This window comes from Propithecus coquereli, unplaced genomic scaffold (genome assembly GCF_000956105.1).
Source record: "Propithecus coquereli isolate 6110/MARCELLA unplaced genomic scaffold, Pcoq_1.0 Scaffold383, whole genome shotgun sequence".
NCBI lineage: Eukaryota > Metazoa > Chordata > Mammalia > Primates > Indriidae > Propithecus > Propithecus coquereli.
In genome coordinates, this window is record NW_012149541.1 from 121629 (window position 1) to 141412 (window position 19784).

A 19784-nucleotide genomic window follows, 5' to 3' on the forward strand; every position below is an offset into this window, starting at 1 on the left:
AGAGACGGGGTCTCGCTTTTGCTCAGGCTGGTCTCCAACTCCTGATCTCAAGCAATCCTCCCGCCTTGGCCTCCCAGAGTGCTAGGACTACAGGTGTGAACCACTGCACTTGGCTTAATTTCTTTTAACATTTCTTGCAAGTCTACTGGCAACAAATTTCCTCATTTCTGTTTGTCTGAGAAAGTCTTTATTTCTCCTTCCCTTTTGAAGGATAATTTTGCAGGGTACAGAAATCAAGGTTAGTGGTTCTTATTTCTCAACGTGAAGTATTTCACCCTACTCTTTTCTTTCTTACATCATTTCTGACGAGAGGTTGGGTGTAATTCTTATCTTTGTTCCTCTATTTAAGGTGTTTTTTTCCTTTGACTTCTTTTAGGATTTTTTGATTTGCTGTAGTTTGAAAATGATATGCCCATGTGTAGTTTTTTTTGTCATGTATACTGCTTGGTGTTCTCTGAGCTTCTTGGATTTTTTTTTGTATTTTATATGTTTTATTCACAAATTTTATACCGGTCATACATTTCAAAACCATTTACTAGAGTCAGACCACTCAGTTTTACATTAGACAGAAACTGTCTCTAAACACATTGGTAGTGGTTGTTAAAGTGGCCTTTTAAAAGGGGTTCACTCTGCTAAAAAGAGGCTCATCCTGATAATTGCAATCAGTAACAACTAGAAAAAACTAAGCACAAGCTTAAACAATAACTTAAAATGTATTACTGGAAAGCTATTAAAACTCATCATAACTAAATTTAAGATTAACTTTACTTAAACGACACATGGCTCCCACATGAATCCACAGAAGAGGAGGACTACAGGGAAACACAAGGGGGCAGAGGACCCCTTCTGTTGAGGGGTGAAGAAAAGCACGCCTTCACTATCAGGGAAGGGAGAAAAAAGAGAAAAGGAAGAGGAGGAGGGACTAAACTTTTCAGAGAAACTATTATACAAGTACTTATTACCCACTGGGCCAGTTCTCCACCCACAGGTTGGAGAAGATGTCCTCCCCCACCCAAATCTCACCCTCATACCCCAATTACCCATATTTTGGGACAAATTAGACCCTCGGATAGGAGAATCAAAGTTTTATCTAGCCGCCCCCACCCCAAAATGGGGCTGACGGGTGTGAGCAGCTGCCTGGCTGGTGGGGAATGGATTCTCCTCTCTTCCCTTCCCCACCACGTGCTTTTCAGGTGCCATGTTTTCCCCCTTCACCTCCTTCCAACCCAGAGAGCACAATTACCCAAAGGGTGGGGGGTGGGGGGGAATGGGAAAACCACTCCCCTCCTTCCCAGGGGGTTAAATGGTTTGTTTTAACTCTTACTTCCCCAAAGCATAAACTGCCTTTAAGTCTCCCCCACTCCTAAGGGCTCGATTCAAAGCCTGTGGCCTAAATACGGAGCTGGTCAGCACGAGTGGGACTCCATCCTTTATCCTCCCCACTCCCTCTGCCCAGAGAGACTGCTGGAAGCCTGGGCCAAAGACTGAGCCTGAGTTGGAGGGGGAGGGCTGGAGAGGAGGAATATTGTTCCCCTTTGGATGAAAGCGAGACCTAAGATGAGGCTGACGCTAAAATCAGGGAGTATTAGAAGTATAGGAGGCTGCGGGCTGTATAAAAACCTTGGCGGTTTGGGCCTCCATGAGAGAGGCGATCTCCTTGGCGAAGGGCAGGTTCTCCTCGGCTAGGATGGTCAGCATATTGATGTGTGGTTTGCTCTGGTATATTTCAAAATGGTTCCTTTTCTCCTCTTCTTGCCAGAAGCATAAGAAGGGAGAATTTATTACCAATATTTACTGTGAGAATGTCATCATGTTCCTGGGGGTAAAACTCACACAGGTGTGAGGGCCCTCTATGACTGGGTACCCCTGGAATTTTTAACTCTCAGATTCTTCCACACTGAGCATCCAGCAATTTGTCAATTACAGCTGAGGTTTTCTGTTCTGGCACTGGGTCCCAAGGTAGTTTCTGCTCATGAATCTCTGCTTTGGTAAGCTGTGACTACCTTTGTCCACCTGTCTCTCCAATGGTGGGGACGGCAGTTTGCACTGTGTCCTTTCTTCTACTACAGATCCAAGAGAGGTGTTGATTTTTCAGTCTGTTCAGCTTTTTGCTTATTGTTAGGATGGAGTGGTAACTCCCAAGTTCCTTACATATGGAATCAGAAATTGGAAGTCTGAGCTTGATTCTGAAACTTTCTCCATTTTTTTTGAGACGGAGTCTCACTCTATTGCCCAGGCTAGAGTGCTGTGGCATGAGCCTACCTCACAGCAACCTAAAACTCCTGGGCTCCAGTGATCCTCCTGCCTTAGCCTCCCAAGTAGCTAGGACTACAGGCGTGCGCCACCACACCCAGCTAATTTTTTTTTTTCTATGTTTGGTTGCCCGGCTCATTTCTTTCCATTTTTTAGTAAAGACAGGGTCTTGCTCTTGCTCAGGCTGGTCCGAACTCCTGATCTCAAGCAATCCACCCACCTCAGCCTCCCAGAGTGCTAGGATTACAGGGATGAGCCACCACGCCCAGTCTCTCCATTTCTAATATAAGCACTGAAAGCTATAATTTTTCCTCAAGTATTGCTTTAGCTGCATCTCACAAATTTTGATATATTTTCATTATCATTCAAGTCAAACTATTTTCCAGTCTCTCTTGTGATTTTTTCTTTGATTCATGAGTTATTTAAAAAAGTACTGATAAATTCCCAAATATATGAGGATTTTCCAGATATCTTATTAACGAACATAAATTGTAAGATTTTCAACTTATGAAGAAGTAAATGTATCACAACAATAGCACCAAAATATGAGGGGAAATGAAGCATACTGATGCAAGGTTCTATTATTATATATGAAATGGTAGAATATTCTAGATTCAAAAGCAGTGTTACTCAATCAGGAGCAATTTTGTACCCCCAGGGGATATATGGCAGTGTCTGGGGGACATTTTTGGCTGTGACATTAGGGGGAAGTACTACTGGCATCTAGTGGGTAGGGGATAGGCATGCTGCTAAATAACCTACAATCCCAAATCCCCCACAAAACAGAATTACCTGGCCCAAAATGTTAATAGTGCCAAGGTTGAGAAATTCTAGTCTAGAGCAACCACTAAAGAAATAAAGCAAAGAAGTCTAGCTGATATGCAAATAGGAGATAAAATGAAAAAGTGAAGAAAAAACTCAATTCAAAAGAAGGCGAGGGGGAGGAGAAACGGGGGAAGAAAGGAGGGGTAAAAACCTACCTAACAGGTACAATGTACACTATTTGGGTGATGGGTGCACTAATAACTCTGACTCAAGCATTATAAAAGCTATCCGTGTAACAAAAACATTTGTAACCCCTTAATATTTTAATTTTTTTTTTCTTTTTTGAGACAGAGTCTCACTCTGTTGCCCAGGGTAGAGTACTGTGGCTTCATCACAGCTCACAGCAACCTCGAACTCCTGGGCTCAAGCAATCCTTCTGCCTTAGCCTCCTGAGTAGCTGGGACTACAGGCATGCACTACCATGCCCGGCTAATTTTTTATATATATGTTTTTAGTTGTCTGGCTAATTTCTTTCTAATTTTGGTAGAGACGGGGTCTTGCTCTTGCTCAGGCTGGTCTCGAACTCCTGACCTCCAGCAATCCACCCGCCGCGGCCTCCCAGAGTGCTAGGATTACAGGCGTGAGCCACCACGCCCCGCCAATAACCCCTTAATATTTTGAAATTTAAAAAAAAGGCAGGGAAAGAAGAAAAAGGAACAAAGAATGGATGGAATAAATAGAAAACAGCAAGCTAATAGACTTATTATACACAACTATACCTAAAATTAAATTAAATGTAAATAGTCTACAAATTCAAATTAAAAGGCAAAGATAGACTGGATAAAAAAGATGTCTGTAAGAAACACACTTTATATGTAAGGAAACAGGTTAAAAGTGAAAGGACAGATCACAAGAGAGTGAGATAAGCCCTCCCTGTTCACAGCTTCCCCATAAAATCCAGCATTATCCAAAAAAAAAAGTGAAAGGACAGAAAAAGGTACACAATGCAAACACTAATAATAAGAAATCTGGAGTGGCTATAGTAATGTCAAAGTAGATAATATCAAAGTAGACAAAAGAGACATATTTCATAATGATAAAAAGGGTAATTTATCAAGAAGACATAATCCTCCTAAATATGTATACTCTTAATAATAGAGCTCTAAAATAAATGAAGTAAAAATTGATAAAAGTAAAAGGAGAAATAGATGAAATCCACACTTAGAGATTTCAATACTCCTATCTCAGTTAACTGGTAGATCATACAGACAGAAAATCAATAAGCATATAGAAGATTTGAACAAGATTATCACAACTTGTCTATACTGACATTTATAAAACACCGTATTCAACAATAAAGAGAATACATTCTTTTCAAGTATACATGGAATATTTACTAAGAAAAAACATATCATGAACACTGAAACAAACTTCAATACATTTAAAAGAAATGTGTTCTTTGAACATATAGAATTAGAAATTCTAATGGTTACTATAGAAATTTTAATATTTGTACTTAATAAATTCTAAAGTTTATCAGTAAGTTTACCCTCCTCCCAAACAACAAAAAAGTTTTAATTATTCTCACTCCCTTCCAATTTACATCCTGTTTTTGTCATGTATTTAATTCTACCTTGTGTTTTTTTTTTAACCCTACTAATTAGATACTGTTTTGTACACTAAATTTTTTCAAATTTCTCCATGTTTACCACATTTCCTTCCTATATCTCAGACCTTCCTTCCTTGATCATTTTCCTTCTTGAAGTTCATCGTTTGGTGGTTAATTATCAGTTTTTGTTTGTCTAAAAATTTATTTGGGAGTAAATTAGATGCTACCAGGGCCTGGAGGAAGGAGGAATGGGGAATTATTGCTTAACAGTTACAGAATTTCTGTTTGAGATGATGGAAAAAATTTTGGAAATAGGGGTGACAGTTGTACAACATTGTGGATGTAGTTATTGCCAATAATTTGTATACTTAAAAATAGTTAAAATGGCCAATTTTGTGCTATATATATTTTATCACAATAAAAAAGTAAACATGTCTTTATTCAGCCTTCATTCTTGAAGGATAGTTTTGCTGTGCAAATGATTCCTAAGTTGAATATTTTTTTCTCCTCTTGGCACTTTGAGGGTATTTTTATGTTGCTTTCTGCATTCCAAGGATGCTACCGAGAAGTTAGCTATAGCGCTCTGTCTTTTCTTTCTGCTTGATTTTCAGATCTTCTTTAAATATAATGTATCTAGGTGTGGATTTCATTTATTTATTCTGCTGAAGCACCACTACTGTATGTTCTGATTGTGAAGAGTCACACCTTTTATAGGCTCTCAAATTTTCTCAGTCATTGATTTTTGTTTTTTGAGACAGGATCTTGCTCTGTTGTCCAGGCTAGAATGCCATGGTGTCATCACAGCTCACTGCAATCTCAAACTTCTGGGCTCAAGGTATCCTCCTGCCTTAGTCTCCCAAGTAGCTGAGACTGCAGGCGTGCACCACTACACTTGGCTAATTTTTTGTTTTTTAGAGATGGGGTCTCACTATGGTCTTGAACTCCTGGCCTCAAGTGATGCTCTTACCTTGGCTTCCCAAAGTGCTAGGATTATAGGCATGAGCCACTGCTCCTGACCCATTATTTTTTTCTTCGCCCTTTTCTATTATTGCCTTCTTGAATTCTCAAACTTAGACTTTCTCATTCTATCCTCCAAGTCTCCTGACACTCTTTCATCATTCCTCTTTGTCTCTTTGTGCTGTACTTTTTCAGATCTATTTTCCAATTCTTTGATTCTCTATTTACTGAATTAAATCTGCTGTTAAACCAATTTGTTGAGTTTTAAATTTTCTTCAGTATAGCTTTTCATTTCTAGAAATTCTATTTAGTTATTTTTCAAATCTCTTAGTTATTTGATAAGTCTTTTTTCCTAACTCATACTTTCAATTCACTCTTTAGTTTATTTGAATATATTAAAATACTTATTTTATTGTCAATAATTCTAATATCCAAAGTCTTTGTGGATGTGGTCCTATATATTTGTTTTTCTTTTGACTCTTATTCATGATACCTTATTTCCTTGTGCGTTTCATGACTTTTATGTGAACTTATGTTTACTAGAACTTTATCTGTGGCAAATCTGTAAGGGTTCGGATGAGGGTTAATTCCTCCAGAAAGGATATACTTCTGATTCTGGCAGCTTCTGGAAGCATTATCCACTTAGTGCACTTAAAAAAAAGTATGTGGCTTGAATTTTATGAACCATGAAGGTAGTGTTAATCCAGGTCCTGAGCAAAACCTCTGGGTCACTAGGGATCAGAAGATACCAGTAGGTAAGGTGCTTGCTTTAGAACGTACACACTTCTTTGGCTACCAGCTCTTATTTTACTCCTGGCCTCTGAGGACTTCCTACGTTTTCTTGGCAGCTCAGCCATACATTTTCAAAAGATGCATCATTTTAAACAGTTTTATTAAAGAATTTTTTTTCAGGATATCCATTCCATAATCTAGAAATGTAAGTCCTATGCAAAACTTTACACCCACACACACACACACGCATCTGTGCATTTTTCTGGGGCAAGAGTCCATAACCATTGCGAGATGCTCAAAGGGCTCTGTAACCCTAAGGAGAATAAAACCACTACCATACATACTGTTTCAGTCATTGGTAAACTGAAATACCAAATTTTATCTGACGTTTTACAGATCTCCAAGTGATGGGAAATCCTGTAGATAACCCATTCCAGTTGACTTTCATTCTTAAAATATCACCTGATTTCCAAATTCTAGCATTACCTTAACATTATCCTCATATATCAACCTAACATCCATAGTACATTCCCAACAGAAGGAAATTAAAAACAAACTTTCTTCAATTTCTAATGTCTCATTAACATACCACTAATGAAGACCTATCTGTTACCAAAGGAATACTTGGATTTTTTGGCTATCAAATTTCTATTTCTCCCATCTGATGGGTGAGCACTGCCACTTGATGATATATTTGGTGTTTAAAGGCTTTAATTCTCCTTTTCCTTTAGTTATGTTTATCAACATAACTAAAGGGAAAAAATTCTGACTTCTGTATCACAAACTGTTGTTTTGTTCTTTTTTTTACTACCATGTTAAGGTTCATTTAGGAAGTCAATTTTATCAGAAAATTAGCACTTATTGAATTTGGAAATAGCAAGGATACAGACAGGGAGGAGATGGAGAAAAATGCCAACACAAAGTCAAGACACAAATTGCTATGGAAGGCTGTAGGCATAAAAAGAGAAGGGAAGTGCAGGCCATACAAGAAACTTATGTAAGAAAATAATGGGACAGAAGTGAGCCTCAGGACAATCCACAGAGCTGGAGTAATAGACAGCATGAACGTAAGATGGAATTCAATGATCTTATAGGTATCACTGAGACATGACAGATGGAGTGAAAGCCTTGAATGTAACAAGGGAAAGGATGCCCAATTCCAAAGAAAGAGACTGGTTTTAGGAGAGAAAGTGGACTAGGCTCTTACGTCAGGGTATTAAGCCCACGGGCAACCCACAAACTTAAGGATAAAGGTACAGTGGAAATAAAGGGGCAAGTCAAGAAACAGAAGACAAAGTGAAACACAATCAATATGATTGATACTTAGGATACAGAGATATCCAAGGAACAGCCTGCCCTTAGGAAACAAGCAAAAAGGAGAATGAAATCCAGAAGCAATGATGTTTACTACTGTATTTGAGACATGAAGAAAATGTGCCGATAGGATAATGTAGGAACAATTTATTCTGCCAGGAGGAAAAGGAAAGTTCTGCAGAGGTTCATCTTGCTCTTGAAGGAGATTTCATGTGACACAGAAGTAGGCAGGGAGGCAGGGCACTGTGAGCAGAGCAGAAAGAGCAAGCAGAGTCCTGGAGGCAAGAAAGAGAGCAGGGCGTGGCTTGGGTGGCTGGGTGCGAGCGAGAGAGCGAGCGCGAGCGCGAGCGAGAGAGAGAGAGAGAGAGTGTGAGAGTTTGTGTGTGTGTTTTGGCATTGGGAAGTGGGGAGGTGGGAGAGGAGGCCGAGGACTAGTCTTAAAGGGCTTTGGTTACAAAGCTTTCCTAAAAAATGTGGACCTAATCCACAGGTACAAGCAGATTTTCAAGCAGAAACAACATAGGAAAGATAACTGGACAGCAAGGTGGAGGGCAGATGGTAAGGAGGGAGAAAAATTATTAGAAAGGCCATAACAACAGTCCTGAGAGGAAAAGGAATCAAATGTGATGCCAGGATTACTGTTTTAAACACTTTGGTTGACTAGGTGCAGGTGATGCTTTTATAAAATCAGGAGGCAGAGAAGAAATAGGCTCAGAGGGACCCTTGTCCTACCACCCTCCAGCTATCTCCCCCAGCAACCTCCCAAATTTGCAACCTCTACACCCAAACCTTGGAGGCTGAGAATTATTGGAAGAAAATCTTGCCTGGTTTCCGTTTCCTGACTTTATAGGATTCAAACCCAGACATACTTGAGCAGTGTTTGCTAACACTTTGTATGATGGGTTCCTGGCCAGCTCCCTATCCTATCTGTGATATTATGATACATACATCCACAGTTCCTGGCTCATAACTCCCAAAGCCCTTGTTACAGTCTTTTGGTATATAATGTTGGGCACCTCAGGTCTCAGAAAAATAAATTCCTGTCTCTGACCTTCTCTTGTGCTCTTTTCACCTGGCTCCTTCTTCTCCCCAAGGCAAGACTCTAAGCTTCCCCTGCCTTTCCATGACAAAATTCTCTTACCTACCTTTTCTGATTGTAGGTCAAAAGACCCATTTCAGAAGGGGTCCTGCCCCATACCTGGGAAGAAGGAGTGCCACACAGAGGGGCCAAGAAGAATCTGAACAGACAGGCCTTGCTAGGTTTCCCTACTCAGTCTATTGATATTAGAGCATACCCTTTTGTCCAATCACACTTCTACACAGTTGTCCACACTTTAATCATGCCTATCCAATTAAGTCTCCATAAAAGGCCAAGAGGATAGGGTTCGGAGAGCTTCTAGAGCGCCAAGCACGTGGCGGTTCCTGGAGGGTGGTGTGCCAGGGAAGGCATGGAAGCTCTGTGCCCCCTCCTCCATACTTCACCCCATGCATCCCTTCATCTGTATCCTTTGTAATATCCTTTATAATAAACTGGTAAACATAAGTATTTCTCTGAATTCTGTGAGCTGCTTTAGCATATTAATGGAACCCAAGAAGCGGGTCGTGGGATTTCCGATTTATAGCTGGCGAGTCAGAAGCACAGGTAAAACAACCTGGGGCTTGAGGCTGGTATTGGAAGTGGGGTGCAGTCTTGTGGGACTGAGCCCTCAATCTACGGGGTCTGATGCTATCCACAGCAGATTATGTCAGAATTGAATTGGAGGACACCCAGCTGGTATAGGCTGCAGAACTGACTGCTAGGTTGGTGTGTGGGGGGAAAACCCATGTTTGGTCACAGAAGTCTTCTGTGTTGATCGTTGTGGGGTGAGAGCGGAGGAAAGCAGTGTGCTTGACTTTTCCACTCATACTATCCCTTTCACTATTGCCCAGTCCTCCTCAGCAGTGGTTCCTCTTTCACAGTGGAAGTGGACATCGCCAGGTGTGAATACTCATCAGCAGTGACCTATTCCCTATGTCTTATCTCTCTGTCTCAAAGGAAGGGGTGTTCGTCTTCCATGCCTTGACCTTACTTTCCACTTATGCTCTGATTCACACCACACCTTCTTCTTCAAGACCTTGTGAAACAATCAACTCCTCTCATTCCTACATTTTCAACTTCTCTGTCGCCTCCTATCTACAATACAGAAACATGTCAAATCTCCTTCACGTTAAAAACAAAGAAAAAGCCATCTTTAACCCTGCCCTCCCTGTCTCTCCTACCTTTCACAGCCCAGCCTCTCAGAAAAAGTAAGCTACATGCATGGTTTCCATTTCCTGACTTTCCATCCCCTCCTCCACCAACTGCAGTCTGGCTTCCCCTCCTCTAAGCCATTCACACGAGTTTCACCAAGGTCCTCAATGATATGCCAGTTGACAAAGCCAAAGGACTTTTCACAATTCTCTTTGACCCGACTTTCCCTATAGTCATTATGACTGGTCACCATTTCAGACTGCTCTGCCTCTCTCCTCTCTCCTGCTTTGCCTCCAATCTCCCTGTTCTCACCCTCTTGGTCATTTGGGCTGTTCAGTCTCCAATGTGGGGGCATCTGTCGCAGGGTTCTGGCTTGGGTCTTCCTCTCAGTCTGTGACTTCTATCTGGGTTATCTCTCCTAGGTCCAAGCACTGATAACTCCCAAACCCCATCTCTGGTCCTGACCTTCTACTTGCCCCCTTGTTATTTCTACCTTGTTATGTCTCTCAGGTATTGCAAACTCAATATGTCCCTATCTGAACTTCCTGTGTTTCTAATCAAAACCAGTTCCCCTCAATATTTCCTACTGAATGGCGTTACTTTTCACCTAGTGCCCAAGCCAGAAACCTAGGTGTCACTCTAGATTCTTCCTTTCTTCCAATATCCAAAAGTTTAATTTACTTCTTTTATTTATTCATTCAACATTTCATGTGTTGCCAACTATGTAACACACAGTGCTCTAGGCACTGAAGGGTCAAAGGTGAACAGAATGATATCCTTGCTCTCCTGAAGCTTACCATCCAGTGGGGCAGGCCCACTACAAGCACCTGAAAGAAAATCAAGAAGGGGGAGGGGCAGAGAAGGCTGTGGCAACAGCAAGGTCAGAAAGGGCCTCCTTGAGATGACATTGGAGCAGGGACCCCAGAGTAGCAAGGGATCTCGGAGAAGAGGGTTGGAACAAGGAGAATGGCACGTGCAAACACACTGAGGCAGAAGCAGCCTGGCATGCTTGAGGGACAAGGTGGCCATGCGGCTAGAGGAGAGTGGGCGAAGAGGGATGGGGCAGAGGGGTGGGGGACAAGGGTGGAGAGACAGAGATAGCAGCAGGTCATAACAAGGACCCTGGGTTTTTATCCTCATCAGGACAGGAAATCTTAGAGGGTGTGGAATAGAGGAATGACCTGATCAGATCTAAATCTATAAGGGCTGCCTTGGCTTCTGTATGCAGGAAGAGAAGGACAGACTCATGAGACCAGTCAAGAGGCTCCTGCAGCTGCCCAGACACCAAGTCTTGCCTTGATTTCCTCTCCTGCCTAGTGCCTCTCTCCAGCTCTGGCTCTGCTGCGTCTGCCTTGGCTGGGGCATTTGTCTCCTACCTAGACCATTTTAACTCCACCATTCTCATCTAGCCTCCTCACTGCTGCCACAGTGATCTCTCCAACTTGCAAGCTGGATCCTGATTCTCTCCTGCTTAAAACACCTTGCTCATCCTCACACTCTGAATCAAACTCCCACTCCTTAACAGAGCCTGCAAGCCCCTTTACGACTTACCAAAAGGCTCTTGCCCCCACCATGTTTCAGCCATGGTGCCTTTTTGATCCCTTCCAGTGCCAAAGTCCCTCCGCACACCCTCTTCCCTTAGCCAGACTTGTCCTTTCTCCCTGCTCTTTGTCTGGCACCCCACCCAACTTCCACATCTAAATAATGGGTCGTTCTGATACATACATGTTTAATGATAACTGATGTGAAATTGGAAGAGGATAGGATGCTTGTCTAGCTTTTTTCAACCACTGTATACTTAGCACAACACACACTGCTTGATCCTCCATATATACTTCTTGAATAAATGAATGATGTTGTTCTGCAACCGCAAATGCTGCCTTCTGCATAAAATCTAAACTGTCTAACAGGGCCTACAAAGGAATTCATGATCTCATCCCGCTTTACCTACAACTGCCACCCCGCTTGCACCTCATGTACCAGACATGCTGAGCTCTTTATAATTCCCTCCAAAACCCCATGCTCTGTCATCTCAGGGACTTCTCTCCCCTCATCCTGGGAAACCCTTTCCCTCATGATTGTATGCAAACACCAGCAAAGATTCACTGAATGTTTTCTACTTGGAGCCATGCACTGTGCTTGGAGCTGGGGATCCCACAGTGACCGGTAGGAAGACAGTCGATAGCACGTTAGCATTGATGAATTGTAGGGAAAAAAAAAGGGAAGGTGGATAGGAGGTGGTGTGTAGAATTACAGGCAGAATGGCTAGAAAAAGCCTTAGAGAAAGCAACCAATTGAATGTTAATAGAAGTGAGAGATCAGCCATGTGGATTTCCAGGGAAAGGGCACTCGAGGCATAGGGAATAGCAAGTGCAAAGGGCACAGAAGCCCAAAGGACTGGACAGTGCAAGATGAGTCAAATAGGAAACCTGGGAAAAGATGCCAAAAATTTAGAATCAAGAGCAAGTAGGGCCCTTTGAGCCCAGGGAAGAGAAAACTTCAAGGAGGAAGAGTAGACAAAAGAGATGAACGCTGTTTGATGTTTGGTGAACTGCGGTTAGGGACAAACTGTTTCAGTGGACTTTCTGCAGCCATGCTGCAAAAGGAATAAAGAACAAATGGAAAGTGAGAAGGCAGCAACAGCAGGTACAGACTACTCTTTCAAGGTGTCCTGATGGATGAAAGTGGATGTTCCTGAGCTGTGGCAGGGCTGAAGGAAGGCTTTGCAGGATGGGGAGAGGAGGAAGCGGAGCAAAGTGAAATGCAAAGGGCTTGGGGGGTAAGGCCTTCCCAGAGGAAGGAACAGAACCCAGGAGGAGGGTTTGGCCTGGCAGCTGATATGCAGGAATCTTTTCAATCCAAAGCTCCTGGACTCTCATGTCCTCCTTTCCTTCCCAGTAGCAGGTCCAAAGACTTCATCTCAGCCCTTTGGTCTTTAAAACTACTACCAGCCCATTCTATCCCTCAGGTTCTCTAGCCTAAGCCTGGCACAAAGGGGGACATAATCTCTCTAGCTCCTACTTCCTCACTGCCTCCAAAGATAATCAGTTATGACAAGAAACTCTCAGCAGGTGACAAACATAACCATTTGGGGAAGTAACAGATTTTAGGATTTCTATGAAATCCTTACAGGCACTGCTCCTAGACTCCTGTTCCTATTCTCTCCCTGCTATGGGCTCCAGCGGACAGAGCTGCCTGCTCCACCCTCCTTAGAGAAGGGAAAGCTGTGCAGCCAGGCAGGACACAGAAGCAAATCAGGAAGGAAGACTGTGCCTCCTGGAGTAAAGTAGGTAATTTGCATTTCTGAGGTCCCTCAGGCTGGATGGATGTCCACTTATCCAAGCATTTTCTTATATGCAGACAGTGGAACACAGACCCTTCTTTCTTTGAGTCAGATCCTCTGGGGATGGGAAATGTGAGCAGATGGTAGAGCAGAAGGCTGCAATTTCTTGGTTCAGAGATGAAAGTGGCAAGAAGGAGAGACAGACACAAGAGATTTGACCACAGGTATCCAGCCCAAACATTCATCAAGACCTCTGCTAAATTGTGGAATTTCTGTAAATTCCAATTTCCAGAAAACCTCAAGGATGAGTGGATTTGTTTATTTCTTCTCATTCATTCATTTATTCATTCACTCATTTTCCACCAGTGGTTTTGGGTATATTCACGAAGTTCTGTAACTATCAACTATCTAATTCCAGAACATTTTCATCACTCCAAAAAGAAACCCAAACCCATCAGCAGTCATTCCCCATTCCCCTTCACTCATTTCTAAGGCCTAGCTAGGATAACCTTGCCATGTTCAATGGCAGAGCGTACATTAGAGAATAAAAAATTAGAGAAGCAAGATGGTGGAGAAGTGAACCTGTAGGATCTGTTGGGAGCCTGAATCAACTAAAAGCTGTATAAAGGTCCTAACTTGTCTGGCCAATTTCCTCTCTCAGAGACTAGGGCAAAGCAATAAAGCTTGCTTAATTGAACAGAATGGGTAGCTATTACTCTGGACCCAATTCTGCCCAATAAGGAGGACCTGGGAGGGAGAGAGCCACAGACCCTCACAGCCAGGAAGGCAAAGTCTGGATATAGGCAGCCACGTACCTCAGACTTCATCAAGGCAGAAGTGTGACTCTATGACATGGGAAGTGGACTCACACCTCATAAGCCACAGGACACAGAATAATAATTAAGATTCTTAGCTGCGAAGTTGTGACTCAGAAGATATATAATATCTAGTATCTGAGGGGTTGTCACATCAGCCACTAGATTTATTCTATAGGGCCCAGAGGGGCATAAATGGGATGAATGGGAGGAAAATTATAGGAAGACAGCAACATTTCAGATCATTACAGGGAAGGATTTCCTGACAATCATGCAGTCTTAAGGCAGAATGTCTGCCTTCAAGGCAGAATGTTCAAATGCAATCTGGATAGTCAGTAAGTGGATACCGTAGAGGTAATTCAAAAAACAGAGGGTGAGCTGGCAACTGTGGCATTGCCACACTTGAGTGGGGAGGTCAACTGTGAGGTGTGTCGCAAGTGATCTGTTAACAATAATAAAACACTGAAGTGTGTGATTTATTGTCTTTAGATTCTGGGTCATCACTATAACGCCACTCTTACTCACTTGAATAATTAAATACTTTCTCCAGCAAAGGTAGAAAACTCCACGTTGCTGGGTAACGCTCATGGGAATGTTCTCCTTAAGACTGTTAACAGGCTAAAAAAGGTGGAGGATTACCAGGTTAGAAGACTGGTAGAATCCCTTCCAAAGCTGAGATTCCACAAGGGTAAGTGGTACCACCCCCTAATCTCAACCTTCAACTCAATTATGATCTACTAGTGAACACGTGTTCACTGTGTTTTGTATGATCATCTGAACCTCTCACATGATAGAAGATATTGGTAACAAGTCCTGGGAGTGCATCTGAACTCTATAAAAAGGGAAAGTGAGGACTAGATATATCTGTTTGTGTATTTTACTTTTCATAGAATAGTCACTCAGATGATTTTGACATGACCAAAGGAAAGTTTAACTTTTATATTAATATTTTCTTTAAATAGAAATGGCTATAGATGATATAAATCTGCCCCCAAAACATTATTTGCTTTTTGAAACATTAAACATTTTTCTTCTAAGCAAGAATTGACATGAATTGGTAACTAACTGAACCTGAACTTAGCCAACCTCACCCCAACCCAAACTGGAATTGACTTTCCCTTTTCATCTCCATAGATAAATGGCCCTGGCAGAAACTGCTGTCACAAAGGACAACTGTAGAAGTGCCACCATAAAAACACTTGACTGACCAACTCAGGCCTTTTCAGAGTCTTCCCTGAGTCCTTTTCCATGTCGTTTTTCTGCTGCTCTGCCAAGCTGCTCCTCTGGAATGCAAGAAAAACCAAACAGATGGAAGGTGTCTGATCACCTGGTGCAGCAGGCTACTAGGCAGCTCATGATTTCTGGCACCCCGTAACTTTCCTTTATTACAAAATTGTTTTCATTTTAAAACTATTATTACATTATAAAAATTTGGCAACTAGAGAAAAGAGAAAAATCATTTATGATCCCATCATCCTAACAAAATCACCGTTTGCATTTTAGTGCACTGCTTATTCTTCTTCAGGGATGTCTTTGCATATAGTCACATGAACTGCATCTATTTAACTTATTTATACACCACCTCCTCTAAAAAGGACTTATAGCAACTTACATAAATACATATCATTAGACAGACAATTCCACGATGAAATACTTTCTCCCAAACCAGCTTGGCCTCCTGACCTCCCCATTCTTAACTTGTGGGTTCCATCTCCTGCCATCCAAGCTGAAATCCTGACACCATCTTGGACTCCTCTCCCTCCACCCTAACATCCATTTCCATAGATTCTTCTGTCACCATCCCTTTCTCACATTGTCCTTCCCACCCCACCCCCACTGCTATGCCACCACTTCCAGTCCAGGTCCTTATCCCTAAACTATTGCAATGTTTCTCTGACTTGTTTCCCTGCCTCTGCTTACTCTCCTTTTCCTCCACCTCGCACTGCTATGTTATTTTCCTCATTCTGAATATTCTTCCGCTGAACAGTATCTATTTGGCTTTTCATTGTCTAACAAATAAAGAATATTATTTGGTTTAAAAATTTGTCCCCAGTCTATCTTTCCTGTCCTATCTTTAACCATTTCTTCTATGAAACCTCTGCTGGCACACTTGTACCCTGAACATGAGACCCCAGTGTTCACAGTGACTGACTGCTACATGTGTCTGCTCCCTAGAGTCCCTGCAAGGTGACAGACTAGCCGAGACAGAGGAACAGGTACTAGGACTTATCCTTCTGCCATTCACAACTATAAAACTGGACAAAATAAATGAAGCAACTGTTTCAAAGTATTAGATGCCTAACAGCAGAGCTGTGAACCTGGAGGCAAGGGAAATATGAGAAGTGAGGCCCACAGTCACCTGCCTATCAGCCTGGGGGCACTTTTTACACTAGGGCTCAGGGAAGTGGAGTCTACACAGAGAACAGGTATGCCCAAGCCTCAGCAGAGATTGCTCAGAAAGTAAGAAACCAAGCCAGAAACCAAACCAACCTATTTTTTAAATAGACTGCTTCAATTTTGGATTTTAAAAATATATAATTTCTCTAAAATTTCCATGGGACCTTTTCTCTCTTTATGCTTTATCTTCCTTTCAATTTTCTTTAGTTGAAAATAATGAGCAATCTTGCCCATAGTTTCAAGGAAGGCTCCCACTAAAAGAAAATAAAAATACTTTCAGGCAATGTCTTCTGTCGCTCAGCCTTCTATCTACTAAGCTTCACTGTCTACTATAGCAGAGAAGAGATTATCCACTGAACCAACGGAGTTTTATGTCAGTGGGACATGTGAACATTTCTGCATTGTTTTAAAAGACTATGTGTCAGACTGACATTGCAAGGGTGGACACCTATCATGGGCACACCATCAAAGGCCATGTTAGTACCCACGCCGTCTTTGAAAGTGACCAGAGCCAAAGCAGTTCCCCAGATACCACCCTACAGAGGGGCGAGAAGTGGCTGAAGACCATAAGCAGCATGTCTCAGGGCATCAGGAAGGAGGCTGGCAGGGCTTACTCTTCCCACATCCTATACACTTTTGCTTCAAGTGTCAACTGCTACTTTCCCTTCTTCCTACTATAATTTCCAAAGACCACTGGCCTCTATCCTACTTTTTCCTGCTTAGCAACATCCCACAAAAGAATGTTTAAAGAGCCCCCATCCATCTACCTTTTGCAATTTGCTAGACAGATGAAGATCTACTGGGAGTAGCTCAGGCTTCTTCAGCTCAGGCCTGGAGAGGTGTTTCTCTGGGAAGGTGTTCCTGCTATCCACTGTGGGGCATGCCTTTGATGAGTACCCCTTCAGTTACCTGATCTGGTGTCAAATTCAGGTAAAGAACTCTATGTCTCCTCTAAGCAGAGCCCTTAGGGATTTTCTTTCTATAATACCTTATACCCAAACTAGAACTAACTGAAGGGCTAAGGCCTGGAATTGTAAGTCATTAAATATGAAATGTCCAATTTCAAATCAAAAGTGTAGTTTATTATATCTCGAACAAGAATCAGTACAATTAATCAAAGTATGCACCTAAGTTATTGACACAGTTTTATCACCTTAACGGTAGCTTGTTTATGCCAGCAGCAAAGAAGCCTGGAGGGTGAGTGGCGATGAAATCATGAAAGGTGTTTTCCACAGCTCGTTGAGGACTGAGCATTGTTCCTTGCCAGAAGTGGTCCAAAGCGTGGAAGAAGTGGTAGTCAGTTGGTGTAGGGTCTGATGAATACAGCGGAAAACAGAGAATTTCCAAATCCAGCTTCCACAGTTTGAGCAGCATTGTTTGTGAGACATGTGGTCCAGCGTTGTCTTGCAAGAGGATTGGCCTGTCTCTATCGACCAATCTTGGCTGCTTAATCACAAGCATCCTCATCATTTCATCCAATTGGTTGCAGTAGACATCTACTGTAATTGAATAACCAGGTTTCATGACACTGTAGTGGATAATACCAGCTCTGGACCACCAAACAGACACCATTAGCTTTTTTTGATGAATATCGGTTTTGGACTGTGTTTCAGCACTTCATCTTCATCCAACCATTGTGCCAAACACTTGTGATTCTCTAAAAGAATCCATTTTTCATTACACGTAACGATACAGTGTAGAAACGGTTTGCCTATATGTCGTGACAGCAAAGAAAGGCAAGCTTCAAGACAATTTCTCTGCTGACGCTCATTTAATTCATGTGGAACACATCTATTTAGCTTCTTTACCTTGCTGATTTGTTTCAAATGGTCCAATATTGTTGGAATACTAACATCAAATCTTGCTGCTAATTCATGCGTAGGCTGAGATGGATTCACTTCTATTAATACCACAGCTTTCAGCTCATCATTATCCACCTTGGTCTCAGGTCGCCCATGTGGTTCATTTTCTCAAGATTACAATCACCAGAACAGAACTTTTCAAACCTTCCATGTATTATGCATTCATTAGCCACATCCTTCCCAAACAAACACTTTGTTGATATTTCGAGCTGTCTATGCTCCATTGGTTCCACGACAGAACTCATGTTCGAAAATAACATGAATTTTTTACACATCCATTTGGTTTCACAAAAATTGCTCTAAAAAACAATTTGAAAGATAATCAAAAGCCAAAATGTGCGCTTGCAAGACTAATGATGTACTTTTACAATGAAAATAAAACAAGATGTGTCAAAGTGAAATGTCAGAGATATCAACTGTCAAACTTAAGGAAATCAGACATTTCATACTTAATAACCTAATGGTTCCTCTGCCCTCACTGCTGCCTTTTCTGAGGTCCAAGAAGAGTCCAGGTGAGAGGACATTTCTCATTCTCACCCTCACCAAAGTCACCACAGGAACACAACCTTAAGATCATACAACTGTGTTGGCTCAGAGGCCTATGGCAAGTTCAGGCACAAAGCAAACCCAACCTCACACATTATGCTCCCTAGAGAGCACAAGGCAGCCAGGCAAACCAACAGGTATGCAGACTGCCTGCTACCCAGAAAGGCATAGAAATTTCCATCCTACCATCAGTAAGTGGCTTGCAGGAGAGGGCATCATCCAGGTCTCGGGCGGTTGATGGGTCAATGGTGAAGACACAGTCTTTTCTAGGAAAGATTTAAGATATAATTAGCAATGCCACAAATAACTTTACTCCATGGTAGTACTGTTTAAAGAACAGTTATTTTTCTCTGTTGGGGAAAGTAGAGAGTAACTTCTATAAATCGTTCCCTGAGAACAGGATCTTTAGTAAAATGTGAGACTGGGGAGAGACAAATGGGTGTCTTTCTCTTCCTCCCTGTGAACAGGTGTGAGTGGGTGGAAGTGGGGCTGCTTCTGGGAATGAGGCTTCCCAAGAAGAGTTATCTGGCAAGAGGGACAAATCCCTTTAGTAAATTACTCTCCAATGGTCAGTTCTTACTTTTGCCTCTGCCTTCTCCAGTGGCTGATGGGAATCTGTCCTTCAAGGATCTATATGATCTTTCCCCTATCTTGAAAAAATGGAATATGTCAAAGAATAAGTCACCTGACTTGTGACACAGAGGGATGGAACCCAAGAATAAGTTTTGCAAAAAACTTTGGGCCATATAGTTAGCTATAACACAATTCTACTTGGAAATAAAAATCAGTTTGTTTCCGTAGAATAACCATATACTTTACCCAAGTTCCCATCATCAAGTACACCCTGTGCCCATTTATCTTTGCACAGTATCCCTGTGTACATATCCTTCTTAATCCGTGAAGCTCCAGGACATTCTTTTCTGTTGTACAGTTTCGCATATAGCATGCCCTACCCAACCCACCCATTCCTACCATATAAACACCTAAAGATTTAGGGAGCAGCTGTCCTTGGTTCTTCATA

General features: G+C 42.0%; 1 protein-coding gene across 1 annotated transcript in view; it reads right to left on the reverse strand.

Moving 5' to 3' along the window:
* DIS3L2 (DIS3 like 3'-5' exoribonuclease 2) overlaps positions 1 to 19784 on the reverse strand; it is a 394844-nt gene that overhangs the window by 111161 nt on the left and 263899 nt on the right. Inside the window, exon 10 of the mRNA XM_012652208.1 lies at positions 18950 to 19029. Coding sequence (XP_012507662.1) covers positions 18950 to 19029 — 80 coding nt within the window. The remainder of the gene's footprint in view (positions 1 to 18949; positions 19030 to 19784) is intronic.